The sequence below is a fragment of the Phaethon lepturus genome, unplaced genomic scaffold, assembly GCF_000687285.1.
Source record: "Phaethon lepturus isolate BGI_N335 unplaced genomic scaffold, ASM68728v1 scaffold416, whole genome shotgun sequence".
Classification (NCBI taxonomy): Eukaryota; Metazoa; Chordata; class Aves; order Phaethontiformes; family Phaethontidae; genus Phaethon; species Phaethon lepturus.
This window is the reverse complement of record NW_010545354.1, coordinates 25327-39463: the sequence shown is the minus strand read 5'-3', so window position 1 is coordinate 39463 and position 14137 is coordinate 25327. Positions and strand designations below refer to the sequence as shown.

The following is a 14137-nucleotide window of genomic DNA, read 5'->3' as shown; positions in this document are numbered from 1 at the left end:
TGTAGCATTGAGGTGTTACATTAAAATAATTTAAAAAAACCCCACACAACACAAAACATATATATACATATACATTAAAAAAAATGCATTGGCCAGTGCATAGTGTACCCAAATTAGTGCAAGTTAATAGAAATGTGGTTATGAAACAGTGTGGTGCTTGCATAGTAATGCACTAAAAAATTAGTCCTATGCATTTTTAAATAAAACATGGTCAAATAGCCAGAAAACAATTTTTCCTGTGTGCTGAATTCTTTTGACCTACTAATGTCTTCAGTTTACCATTTATGTGGTGTTGTCATAATTTTGTCTTTGCTTAAGTCAGAGTAAATGCTAGCTGTTCGCTGTCAAACTGCTTTGTTTCTACAAAGCAAAGAGGAATGAATGTTTTAAACAGTATTTGATATAATCAGCAAGGATGATACAAATTTTCAGAATAGAATCACACTTCAAATTCTGAAAAAGTACTGTATCATTGTTGTTAATGTCTTCCTTAAAATACAGCCACAGTCTCCAAGACTGACTTGATTCTTGAGCATCTGGTGAGTTGGTAGGAGTCTGTTCCTGGTCTATGTCACTGTGTTTGCTTAAATATTGGTTAATTACTTCAGTATTTACTGCCTTGTTTTCTTTATCTCTTGAAATAAAAACCTGACACCTCTCTATAGTACTTTGAGGTCTTAAAACACAAAGCAGTATGTAAAATTCTGGGCATTTTATTAATATCTCCTTTCATTTTATCTTCCTTCTTGAAGCTCTTCTTCAGAGTAACTGATGACAGAGCAAAACACTCAGAGCTTTATTTGGTGGGAATGATCTGTTACTATGGAAAACACTATTCTACCTTCTTCTTCCAAACTAAAATCCGCAAGTGGATGTACTTTGATGATGCTCATGTCAAAGAGGTGAGAAAATAATGTTTAGAAAAATAATCTGTTAGAAATTTGTTAGCTACTTGTGTGTAGATCCATACTGTTTTCTACAGATTTTGAGAGTTTTTTGCCTATTTTTCTGCTTGAAGTCCATAACTCTGCTCCTTTTTCTGAGCAAAGTAAAGTGTTCTGTGATTCTCAAAGCATACCAGGAATTTCAGAAGCCCTATTCTTAGTTCTGTTGGCTGCCAGTCTGGCTTTTATGCTGTTGTTTGAAAACCTACTGTTTGCTTGTGTGCACAGCTAACATAATGTATTTCTGTTGATGACAAGTGGTGTAGCTATTTAGTGCCTGCTTTTTGGGTTCTTTGTTGAAGTATCTAGATGCCAGTCTTCCCTAGTGTTTGCTGTCAACAAGAAATTTTCCACTTCTTATCATAGAATAATAGGATACTTTAGGTTGCAAGGGACCTTTAAAGGTCATCTAGTCCAACCCCACCCCTGCAATGAGGGGGGACATCTTCCACTAAATTGGGTTGCTCAGAGTTATGTCCAGCCTCACCCTGAATGTTTCCAGGGATGGGGCATCTGCCACCTCTCTGGGCAACCTGTCCCACTGTTTCACCACCCTCGTTGTGAAAAATTTCTTTCTTATATCTAGTCTAAATCTACCTTCTGTTAGTTTAAAACTGATATCCCTTGTCCTGTTGCAACAGGCCCTGCTGAAATTTGTCCCCGTTTTTCTTATAAGCCTCCTTTAAGTACTAAAAGGCTGCAATAAGGTCTCCTCAGAGCCTTCTCTTTTATGGGGCTGAATAACCCCAACTGTCTCAGCCTTTCTTCATAGGAGAGGTGTTCCATCCTTCTGATCGTTTTTGTGGCCCTCCTCTGGACCCACTCTAACAGTGCTTTCCCTCCCTGACCTTTTCAACAAGCACGAGGTCCCTGACATTAAACATACCAGTGCTAGGATCTTGGCACACTGTTATTACACCCCATTAGTTTGTTTGGCATTATCTCACACCACTCTCCTTTTATTCCTTCTAGTCATGGAAGTACAAAGATGAGAGGGGAAGGCTTTTTCTCCTGTATTCCTGCCAGGCACAGCCTCAAAGGGAAAACTCTAATCCTTGTATTTGTTCAGTCATGTTTCTCTGCAGCAAAACTTTGCCAAGGTTAGGTACTGCAGTGCCTTAATAGAATACCCATGTGTGGAGCAAATTTCTTGGAGTGGATGCTTAGTGTATTAGGTGAAACCTGTATTAGTACATAGAATACAACTATATGAATTATTGCCTGACCTATCAAAATGTTTGCAGAGGTTCTGTAACAGCAGAAATATTCACACACCAAAGTGGTTAGCTTTGGCTTGAATTTGCTGTCACATTGTTGATGTCTTTTATTATTAATTTTGTTGATGCCGATGGATGGATTAAGAAATTTTGTTAACAAGTTCTTTTTTTTTTGACTAATGCGAAGTTAGAACATTTCAGAGGATGGAAAGCTTTTTATGTTAAAAAAAAAAAAAAACAAACCAAAAAAACAACACACCAAAACCCAACAAAAAAATCTGAAAGGGAAGAATTATTCTTGTAGTTGTACTTTTAGCTTTTTACTTTTTGTAATGTGTTTAGCCATAAGATGGTGAATACCCTGATTGTAATTGGTTTGCTTCCAGGGTGTTCTGTGGGTGTGTTCTGGACTACCTGGTGTCACAAGTGGTACCTTTTTTCTCACATAAGGTGAATCTCAGAAAGAGGAATGTAAATGCCAGTTTTAAGAGACAGTTTACTGTCAGTTACGCTTTGGAATTCGTATCCCCTTTTGATGTGTTTTCCAACATGTGACCGACCAGCAGTCAGAGTTTTGCTGGTGAGTCCAGTTCAATGCTGGATATAGAAGGAATTAAAAGAATGTCACTGGAAAATCAAACTCTGAAAGAAGTACAAGGAAAAAAATGAGAGCTTATTACAGAAAATGATGACAGAAAACCTTTCCTCTTCCTTTTTTCCTTGTTAATTCAGATTGGTCCAAAATGGAAAGATGTTGTGACAAAGTGCATTAAGGGTCATTATCAGCCTTTGCTGCTGCTGTATGCAGATCCGAGAGGAACTCCAGTGTCAACGCAAGACTTGCCCCCTCAAGTGGACTTACAGCAATATAGCTGGACTTGCTATGATAGTGAAGACTCAGGTAAGCAGTCTGGACTATATATGCCTTATAACTTTATGCTGTAATACTGTATGTGAAAAGTTTTCTTCTGTTTTTGGGTGTGGTTTTGTTAGCAGGAGTCCTTGTTGCTTGTCAAAGCTGCTCTGACATTCTGAAGAGGACTTGCAGTGTTTCGCCTTTGAATGTCTCTCTCTGAGACTGTTGATTGTTTGGGTGGTTAATCTTTTCTGAAAAGATTTGGAGAAAGAAACAGTGAGGCAAAAGGAGTGAAGAACCTGTTGTGGTATGAAAGTTGAGAGGAACAATAACTCATTACTTCAATGACTGAATTCATAAATCCATCAGTGGTTTTAACAGGAAGGGAACAAGAGCAGAGATGCACAAAGACATAAAAATTAAAGGAAGCTGTGGAATTAAACTCAGGAGGGAAATTAGGGAAAAGAAACATTAAGGAAATGTCATAAATTAGTCCTTTGCTAGGATCGTGAAGGGATATGGGGAGGAAGGGGAAGAAAACAGTTTTATTAAAAATAAAAAATGAGAGAGACAGAATCAGTGCAGATTATCTTCAGCCTTTAGCTTGTCTTTTATCCAGATAAAGCAGTGCAAGAGATACGAACTGACTTGTGGCAGGCTGAAGGGGAAGGGATTGGCAAAGGCTTTTGCCCATAGAACATGTTTTCTTCATTTTTCATGGTCTGTTTTGCATCAAAAAAGATCCACAGCTATAGATTTGTAGCACTTAACATCTTAGAGGCCTTCAGCACATTGCTACTTCCTGAATTCTTTGTATTAATGGTGATCCATTGAATTGGAAAGGTATGTCCAAATAATGTGCTTCAGAGGTTAGAACTTGGTCTGCCCAAGATAGCAGTAGTGGTCTGAACAGGCTGTTGGTTTACTGAAGTTCTGGATAATTTTGGACATTTAGTCACACCATGGTGGGTTGAGGCCTCATTTAAAGAGGAATAGATAAATTATGAGAAAGAGGTGGAATTGCAGCCCAGATAAGGTGAAAATAAAAATTGTATCTAAGTTTATGTTGTAATAGCTTTGCAAAAGAAGATTGTTTCTATTTTTGGATGTTCGCAGAGAGTATCCTTAGTTAGGGACCGGTTTATAAGTTGCCAGGAACAGCAAGGCAAGACTAAACACAGAAACACAACATTTCTTCCAGGATTTTAGCATATTTATACGACTGCAATTCCAAGAATATTTTATGCTTTTCCTGGCCAATAGTTAACTTTATGCTTCCTGGTCAGTGAATCTGTAGAGAACATCTGCTGTCTCCTTATTTATGTGTTGACAATCTACCAGTAATGAAATAAATCTCCAACTCCTCTTAAAATAAATGGAAATAAAAACACTGGTAAGATGACCTTCACTTCTCACTTGACAAGATGCCTTGCAATTTATAAACATATCTTCCTGTTCTGAAAAAAAAGGGAAGTCTGGAGGAGGGAGAGGAGAGCCTTCAGTGCTATATATTAGTTGAGCCCTTCTAAAAACTTCAGGTCAATATATGTTGTAAATTTACCTTGCTGTTCTGCTGGTTGATCTCCAGGAAATACATAGATAACCCTTATGCTCATTGCCTCTGCAGTGTCTAATATGACTGTTTTAAAATTACTTCAGGAAGCTGAATACGAAAATATATACATAAAAAGGTGTTTCCTTCAGATAAAATTCAGAAGGCTGTAGTGAGTAACCTGCTCTTTCATTTCAAAAACACTTTGTGAGTCCTTGAGGCTTACTCCTGTAGTCTGTGGTGTTCAACATGGATACCAAACTCCTGAGAGAATTTGTGAGATACTGTGGGTTGAAGTTCCAGGAGAAATCATATCCTACACATTTTCCTGTCAAATAGGAGTGGATTATTTTCTAGCCGTGTTGATATCCAGAGTTTTCTACCCTAACATACTTATTTCAGAATGGCCTTTTTGTCCATCACTAAGTCTAATTACAGCTGCTTCTGGATTCCTCAGCATTATCAGATATCCACAACCCATAAATTAGAAATTAATAGAAATTGCTTATTCCTAAGTTGTTAATCACAATATTGTACCTGAACTTTTGTCAAAGGAATCTGATAAATGCATCTAATCACATCAAGATCTGATACTACAAATGACGGAGGAAAGACTGTCAAAGGTGCTGGTATGAAATGTTGTGAAGCAAGTGCAAACAACTTCTTAATGTTTTTGATTTTCTGTTGAATAAAGACTTCAGTTTACAAATTATATTGTCTCAATTCCACAGCACTGATTCCTGTTGCCTACATTCACCTTTCTTTCTGTGACTGTCATCTCTGTTAACAGCTGTATTCTATATTTCTTTAGATGAGTAAGATTTTTAACCAGCTGGAAGGTGGGGAGAGGTTTCTGATTTCAGAAGTTGTTAGGCATCCTTTAATAGAACATCAACTACACCAGCAACTACATTTGCTGGCACTGAAAACATGAAATGCCCTCAGGCTGAGTGTTTGCAATTAAATGTTAGAATTATTTCCTTCTTTAGTTTCTTTTTTGTTAATTTCTCCAATGAGGAATGAGTTCAAAATTAATATCCTGTATATTCAGGAGTGTATACATCACATATATAAAACTGTTAACAGTTTTCAAACTGTTCAGACTTGTAATTTTCTGTACTGAAAGTGGTGGGAGAAGGTTGTCTTTTTCTTCTCTTTTAATGAGTTTAGGAATTACTGTACTGAAGTTGAATCATGATGCTTCATCCTTTTCAGTATCCCACTTGTGCAGTGGACCAATGCTAGCTGCTTAAGAAGGAGCAGTTTGCTTTAGATAATACAATTTCAGTATAAAGAATTACTGGATAATCTTTTGATTCATAATAGATGAAATGTGTTAAGTATAACTTTTGATGCCCTTGTTACCTTACTAATATTTTGTACTTGACTAATTTTTTAACTTTGCTTCCCCTGAAGCAATATATTCCCCTGAATATATTTCATATTTTAATTACACTTGACAGTGTCAAAATTTAATAAAAAAAACTTCCAGTGTTGTACTAATGTGTACTTTCAGTCCAGTGGACGTAGTTTAATTTTGCAAAATAAAAGGATTTGGAAAATTTGGAGTTACCCGAGAGAAAGAAATAAAGGTTAGCAGAAGGCATGACACTTTCTTCCCACTTCTAAAGGAGAGGACCTTTCCCATAAGCTTTAGCATCCTGAGTTTGTATGTTTGGTACTCTGTTTTTCTGTGAACTTTTGTGTAGTTTCCTCTGTTCCATTCCTGTTTTCTTTTTTTAGCCTTTCCTGATGTTTATAATAGCCTAAAAAGTTTGAAATTTGACATCGCTTCCTTCCCTAGGGAGAGAACCTTCCATCTCGAGTGATACAAGGACAGATTCCTCTACAGACAGTTATCCTTACAAACAGGCACACCATGAGTCTGTGGTCAGTCACTTCTCCTCTGACTCGCAGGGAACGGTCATCTACAATGTGGAGAATGATGCAGCTTCACAAAGCAGCAGGGACACAGGTAGCAGATACCATTATATCTGTATGATCATTGTCATTAAATGTGGTGACTGCAGTGTATTCCAGTGAAAAATCTCTATATATACAGCCTATAGCAGAATACTGAACAGTATTTAATGTCCTAAATGTTTTTGGTTTGTAGTGAACCAGTGGCATTCACAAAAAATAAGCAGAATTTTAAATGTTTCATCTGGCTAGATACAAGTCTACAAAAGCCAACAAACATTTACAGACATGTTTTCTGTTATGTACAATCCATCTGCTTTCTTTGTTATATAATACTGTAAGTTGGAGTCTGTACAGTGCCATTGTATGGTTTGATAAGTGTTGCATGTGCTACTTAACTCACCTACAGGGAGTTACTTCATTACAGGAGTTGCAGCTGTCTGGGAAAGGCGCTTTCATCACCAGAATCTGCCATACTTGAGCACTAAAGACTTTCTATGTAAGTGGGTGTTGGTAGCATTTACTGACCAGGGAGGAGCATAAGGTGACTTCCTGCCTGTGCCGTGGAAGCAAGTTAAGTGAGAATCTGCAATGAGAAGACGATCTGTATACATGTTCATTCGGGCAGCTAAACAATCTGCCTTAACACTCCTTAGCTGAAATGAGGTTAACTGGAAGTCTGAAGGCTTAGACCTCTATTATTCATGCCCAGTGACCCTAGTCAGCCTGTTTCTGCATACAGTACTAACTTCCAACATCACTTCTGACAAAGTAGTGCATGAGTTAAGGTCAGACTTCTCAAGCATCAGAAATATGATCTGCTAAGTCTGTTTGAAAAATTACTTTATTGTGCCTTACGTAGGCTTTCAAGAACAGTTGAATCAGCAACTGTTTGTTGTACCAGAGTGTCAACAGCTATCATACCACATTGTCCTTTTAGTTTCAAAATAGTTGTTCTCTTGTATTGTGATGATATATGTGTCTTTGTTTCATTTGAAACAATCTATGGTACAAATATTTTTCACATGAAAATCCAGAAAAAGTATTACAAGTAGGTTTCCTTCAGTACTTTCTCATCCTTCATCAGAGATCTAAGTAACTGTAATACATGGTTTTAGATAGCCCAACAGTACTTTTAATGTTTTAGCAAATACTTAACACTAGGTTCCAGTCATAGTCCTATGTAGTGTGAGAAAGAAGGGAAAGGTGGAGCAGAATTTGAGTGATGAGGAAACAAAATTTTTTTTGATCTTCAGAGTACAAAGAAGACAAAATTGAAAATTCTAGTGGAATATTGTTTATATAGTCTGCAAAAGTGACATAGAGTTTATTGGATTTGGTTCCTCCATGCAAAACTTCCTATGCGGAAGTTAGCAGAAAAGGGAGGGTAGGGGGATGGTTGCAAACATGTAAGCATGAGGTTCAGCGTGTAACCTTTTGTTCTGTCATTTTTAGTGACTTTCTCCTTTTCTTTTTCTTTCTTCTCCTACTGATTCTATCCTGTGTTATTCCCTTCAGTTTAGCCTGTTTCACCCCCTAAATTCAGTTGTCCTCATCTTCCCCGATTCAGCCTTAGCTATAGTCAGTCTGTCCCCTTATCTAGTCACCTGTCTGGGCATTTCCCTCATGTTTTTCCTACCCAGAACGTTTCCAAAAAAGTCAGTCTGCCAACTCATACAACTGCGCGATCATCAAATGCTGATGGGTGGGGCTGTAAAGAAGCCATCCACATTGACCTGTCAACTGAATTGTTCTGGGCAAGAGCAGGATTCTTCATTAATGGCCATTTACCCACTACTCCAGCCCAGAAAATTACGGACCCTATCCCACATCGTCCTCTGGGGAAGGACCACCATTGGGTTGTATGACCTCAGGCACCCGGGTACTTCAGAATGGGGTTATGAAGAGTGGCTGCATAAGCCCTCTCTTGCTCCTACCAACTTGTGCTGCTGAGAAAACTGTGCGTATTCTGGCTTCCCTACTCGTGCAACTGAGATTTCAGTGGGAGGGAGTAAGGGGCATTCTCTCTTAACCTGTTTTATTTCATTCTTTTGTCTAACATATTCTTAGACATGCACACAACCCCTACAAACCCAGACTTTTCCTTTGAATATCACTGTTTGCTTATGAAGCCATCCGACCCCTTGAGGATGAGGTATTTAAGTGATATATTCAGCAAGGGGCACTTTTTAAGCATATGATTGCTCACTCAGAGAGAAATCCTGGCTTGTTATTTTAGTGAATTAAAAAAAATGAGTGTAAAATGTTACATAACATTCTTGGGATTGTAATGCCTATATTCATGCGTTATGTTGAATTTAGTTCCCGAAGGTCCAGGTAGACAACAAAGCCTGTGTCCAGGTAAAGACAGCAAAGCCTGTGTCCTGCAAACTTTTGATTCTTGGCAGCTCCTCCATGGCTATTAAATGTCCAGTGACAATAGGACAAAATTGGCAATTCATGAAAGGAGAAGAAAATATTTATGCAAAGCTACCAGCCTTCATTCTACAAGGCTAAGTTGGGCTGTAATTAGTCTATGCAGACCATAAGCTGGCTCCAGTAGCACTAAATAGCTTTAAATAGTTTCTGTTACAGTACTTGAAGGATGCTAAACAAGCACTCCCTATTGGGTTGAAAGAACTTTGGGGGGTAAAATGTTTAACTACGGAAGTTGTATGCTCTGAAGTGAAACATAAGCCTGTTCTATCTTGAGGGGAGCCACTACAAGATATAAGATAATACTGTTCTTTCAGCCCCTAAAAGATGTGTGACCGTCCATGCTGTGAAGGAAGAAAAAATTCTCCCAAAGCACTGACTCATGATCAGTCACTTAAATGCTGCACAACTTCTACCTTCCCTGCCACCATTTCTTTTACTTCCTTTGTTTTCTTTCATATAATCTGCTTGTTTCTAAATAATGTGGCTACAAAATCACTCCCCACTTTGCAAATCAATAGAAATGTGAGTCTTGTTTAGCTTGCTTTTTGTTGTTTGGATTCCTTCCTACTCATTTATTGTAGTGTCTTTGTAGCAATTGCAGTTGAAGTGAATTATTTTTTCCAACTGTTGAAGATACAATTTTATGCGTAAAATCTGCTTTAAATGTTGGTTTTTTTGTTAATTTCTGGAGAACGGGGAAGGGTCAGAACAGCCAGCTATGTAGTCTGAGAGCTGTTAATTCACTACTGGGTAGTAGGGATTTTCCTTTCCTATCAACCTATGCAAGGTGAAAGTTGGTGATATGGAGGCTAGAGAAAAGTTTTTGTAGCTTATTCATAAATTCCCTTCTTATCCTGCATCCCTGCTTGGGACTACTCACGTGAGTAAAGCCATGCGTGTGTTTGTGCTTGCAGGTTTAGGACTGTGAATGTGTGAGAACCATGAAATTCAGAGTATTTGACATCACAAGTTTTCTGTGTTGCCTTTTCTTAATTCACATTTGATGTGAGGAAATGGGGAATAAATTGTGTGTAAGAGACAATATTAGCACTCGGAAACATGAGCTGTAGTAAGGGAACGTTGTTGTGTCAGCTGTTCCATGTTGATGGTTTGTGTGTATGCTCTTAGCTTGTGGCAGATGTGAATTAGCTGGCGTAGCCCTTGAGAGCCAACTGAGGCTTCTTCCCCGTAGACTAAGCTAACTCAGATTACTTAGTATTTGCTACAGGCAAAGAGAGAGCAGATGGATAGTTAGTGCAGAGCAGCTGATGATGTGCAGTAATTGTTACATGGTAACTTGTTCATATGCTTGAGCCTTCATTCAGCAGAGTAATGTCAAGCAAGCTGTCCTCAGGAGTCTCATGTTCATGGCCATTAAAACCAAAAAATTATTTGGACAGCGAGAAAGTGATGTCCTTAAACTATTAGAAGACAAGGCAGAGTCAACTTTTTCCTCTCCCTGTGGATGATCTCTCATTAACCAGAGTCCTTGGAGGGCTTGTACTGCTCTTTTACGACCTTTAAAAATGGAGCACCCTCCTTTCCCCAAGACAAAGCCAAAAACTTTTGTGTACAAAAACTTGTCCGTTAGCATTGGAGTGTCTGCAGCTCCTAAGGAACAGGAGAGCCCTGCTGCTCTTAGCGCACAGAACACTCGGTCCAAAGGCTCTTGTCATCTCTACTGTGTTCTTCTGTCTTTCCAGGGCACCTGACTGACAGTGAGTGCAATCAGAAGCCTGTTTCCAAAAAGGGCTCACTGGCAGACCGCAAGAGGAGTTCTAGCCGGCCTCGGCGAAAAGGAGATGAGACTCAGTCATCAGGATACCATAGTGAAGGCAAGAGATGTTACTTTATTTCAGTTATCTATATCTCTTTCTGCTGCTGTTTTCAAGATCCCCAGTACGTACCTGCTTTTTCCTCCTTGTTTTTTACGTCTTTGTCTGTATTTAGCTTGTCTTTGCTTTTTTTTGTTTCTGTTTGGGGGGTGCTGGGTGTTTTTTTGTTGGTTTTGGTTTTTTTTTTGCTTTTTACTTTTCAAAGTCTGCATGAAGATACCACAAGTAGGGCTGCTAGTTTAATCTGAAGTTATTTTTGTTGCTTTTTCTGTCTCTCTAAACTGCAGGAGAAACCTTGAAGGAGAAACAAGCCCCGAGAACTGCCCCCAAACCATCCAGCAGCACCAGCAGGCTGAAGGAATTTAAAGAGACAGTGAGCAATATGATCCACAGCAGACCACAGCAGATTTCTCAAACCATCCAGAATTCCCCTCGTGGAGGGAGTAGTGTGGATCAGGCAGAAACAAGACCCTCAAAAAGCCTGCCTGTACACTCTAGAGACTGGGAAGTGGAGAGTACCAGTAGCGAGTCTAAATCCAGTTCATCTAGCAGGTACCGGCCAACATGGAGACCCAAAAGAGAGTCTCTGAATATAGATAGCATCTTCACTAAAGACAAGAGGAAACATTGTGGCTATACTCAGCTTAGCCCCTTCTCTGAAGAGGCAGGTAAGAGTTTGAGAAGAAAGATTTATTTCAGCACGTGTGGAGTTTTTAATCCTCCACTATCCAGTTTTATTGAAGTAGGAAAGTGAAGTTTTGAACATGGCATTTACGTTAGTGGTGAGCGTGTCCTTGAAGGCTAGTTTCTTTGTGGGTATTCATGTTGCATGTATGATACTTCTGTTTGCTTTCTGTGTGCTAAATTTCACATGTAAGGAAGTAATAAGGGAAACATTACCGTCTGCACTGCTTGAATGGACACAGGGTTAGACTGCTAATTATTTGGAAGTTCATCCCCTGGAACGGCCTTTTGTATTAGTCTGTTTTTTTTCTCTGGCTCATCATGGTATTTTTGTATGATGGCTCAGACTGTGGTGCAGTGAGTACCTCTGTGGTGCAGTGAGTACCTTGTGTATCACTGCTGAGTTCTTGTTGTAAGGATAAGAGCCTGGCAGCCAGTGATGATTTATCTGAGATCATTTTACGCTATAGCAGTTACGTAACCTGTACGTAGAGACTTTGTCCTCAGCTTTGCTGTTTTTAAAGATTAAAAAAAAAAAAAAAAAAATCTGTTGTTTTACAACTTTGGATATTTTTTGTTGCCTCAGCCCCCCGCTTCCCTTTCCCCAGTCTGCAAATGAGTGTAATAGTTATTTTACTCCTATCAAGAGGAGGGTACTCCTGAAACTGTAAAGGGTGAGCAGTTTACCAGTTCCTGGGTTTTATGCTGTTACGTTTTTGGAGCTGCTGTGCTCTCATCTCAGAGTGCTTGAAAGACAGAGGTTTGTGTGACTGGCAGTGGAGTTGTGGTTAGTGTTGCAGAAATTTGTGGGCCTGGAGAGGAGGGAGGAGACAGATGATGCAAACTAGAAGGAGCTAAAGGTTGAAAAGAATTGGGAAGCATAAAGAAATATAAATAAGGAGGATGAAGGGAGAAGAGAACACAGCTCCAGGGAAGGAGGTGAGGGGAGCAAAGAAGAGGCAAGTGGGAATATACAGTGAAATCAGTAAGGAAGAATTTAAAAAAAAAAGTTTTCCTGTCCTCTGAACTAATGTTACATAAACCTAATCAAATCATAAGTGGCAAAACAAACAGTGTAAGAAGTGCAACATCTGAAGTAGATATGACAGAGTACAGTAACAAATATAAACTGGAAATACAGTTGGGTAAATTCTAAAATGGTCTTGTACAAATACAAATTGTTATGTGGAGGAAGCAATTTTCTTTCCAGACTTGATTGTTACTTAAGGGAGGAATATGGTAAGTTATACTAAAGGGGAGAGATGAAAAAATAAATTTGTTGAATAGATTATTGCTTAATACTACTAGGAATGCTGTAAAAATATTTGGGATTTTTTTTCTGCTTAATACCGCTAGCTTTACATTAAATTAAAGGCAGCGCTTCTGGTTTAAGCATGATTGAGAAGCTAACATATGTATAAATGGTTTAGTTGCTGCTTTTGTCTTGACAGGTAAAGAGCTTACTGAGAATGAGGTAAAGGACCATGTTGTTCAAGAAACAAGATCAAGGCAGTCAAATGTCAGATACAAGCGTGGTGTACTAGGCCGGGGCACCCAGCATCATATGGTGGATCAACATCCTCATCTAATACAGAGGATGGAGTCTGGCTATGAAAGCAGTGAACGCAACAGCAACAGCCCAGTTAGTCTGGACATGCCCTTATCTGAAAGCTCAAGCACCCACAGGTAGATTTCAACAAACTTCATTTTTTGAGTTATTGAAGTCTTGATTTCTTTTTTTGTAGTTACATAATGGTGTAGAGTGTTTGGGTTTTTTTTTAAATGCAAAATGGCACTCCTAACTTGTAATACAGGTTTATTGGGGCAGAGGAGAAATAGAAGGGAAATAGGAATCGGAGTGAGTTTGATTCCTCTTCTGGTCTATATATTGATAGCTTACTGCTAGTGAGAAGGAAAAGAAATGGGCTTCAGGTGAACGAGAAGTGTTGACTAAAATGATGCACCTGAAATAGTCATATCCTTAGTCTATGATTTAAAAACTCAACTAAAACATCAAACTTGCCACTTGTCCTTTGACAAGCTCATAGACCTTTTTGTTTCAGTTAAGCCATTGCTTGATAGAAGCCTTGTACAAAATGAGAACCCAATAGTCTTGGTTATACGCGTGCAATATTTATATGCAAAAATAAATAGGCAGCACAGTGTGTTTCTCTCCTTGGCTTAGAAACCTTCAGGCAATTGGAAACTGAGACTGTTTGTGGCCAGAATAGTAGATTTTCAGCTGTAATAATCTGTTGAGAACAGCTGTGAGATCACAGTTTTAATATGTATTGCATACTCTTATGGAGGTGATTAGCATTATTGTCCTCCCTCTTGTTAACTTTCTCCTCCCCTATTTCTCACAAGATTTTCTTATGGTAGTTTTTTTATTATTAAATTAAAATGCGAGTAAATATTTGTGATGATAAAAAAAAGGTAGATACAATTTCTCCTGAAGATATTAATAAAATGGTAAACTCTAATTACTCTCTTCTTGGAGGGATGCTCATATGAAACGAGCAGGTGGATTGGTTCCTGCCTGGCGTAACATCCCAAAATCTCACAGTAGCAGCATCTTGGAAGTGGAGTCTACTTCATCAGTTGGGAGCTGGGCAAACAGCCCACACAACATTGGAAATGGTAAGATATACTTCCTCAGTAGCAGTGGTTTTGCAAGCTAAATTGTATTG

The 14137-nt window shown here is 38.7% G+C and overlaps 1 protein-coding gene across 1 annotated transcript in view; it reads left to right on the top strand.

Moving 5' to 3' along the window:
• USP54 (ubiquitin specific peptidase 54) overlaps positions 1-14137 on the top strand; it is a 51425-nt gene that overhangs the window by 23087 nt on the left and 14201 nt on the right. The window contains exons 8-14 of the mRNA XM_010288910.1: positions 753-902; positions 2894-3062; positions 6374-6544; positions 10632-10763; positions 11051-11431; positions 12899-13133; positions 13948-14087. Of these exons, the coding sequence (XP_010287212.1) occupies positions 753-902; positions 2894-3062; positions 6374-6544; positions 10632-10763; positions 11051-11431; positions 12899-13133; positions 13948-14087 (1378 nt within the window). The remainder of the gene's footprint in view (positions 1-752; positions 903-2893; positions 3063-6373; positions 6545-10631; positions 10764-11050; positions 11432-12898; positions 13134-13947; positions 14088-14137) is intronic.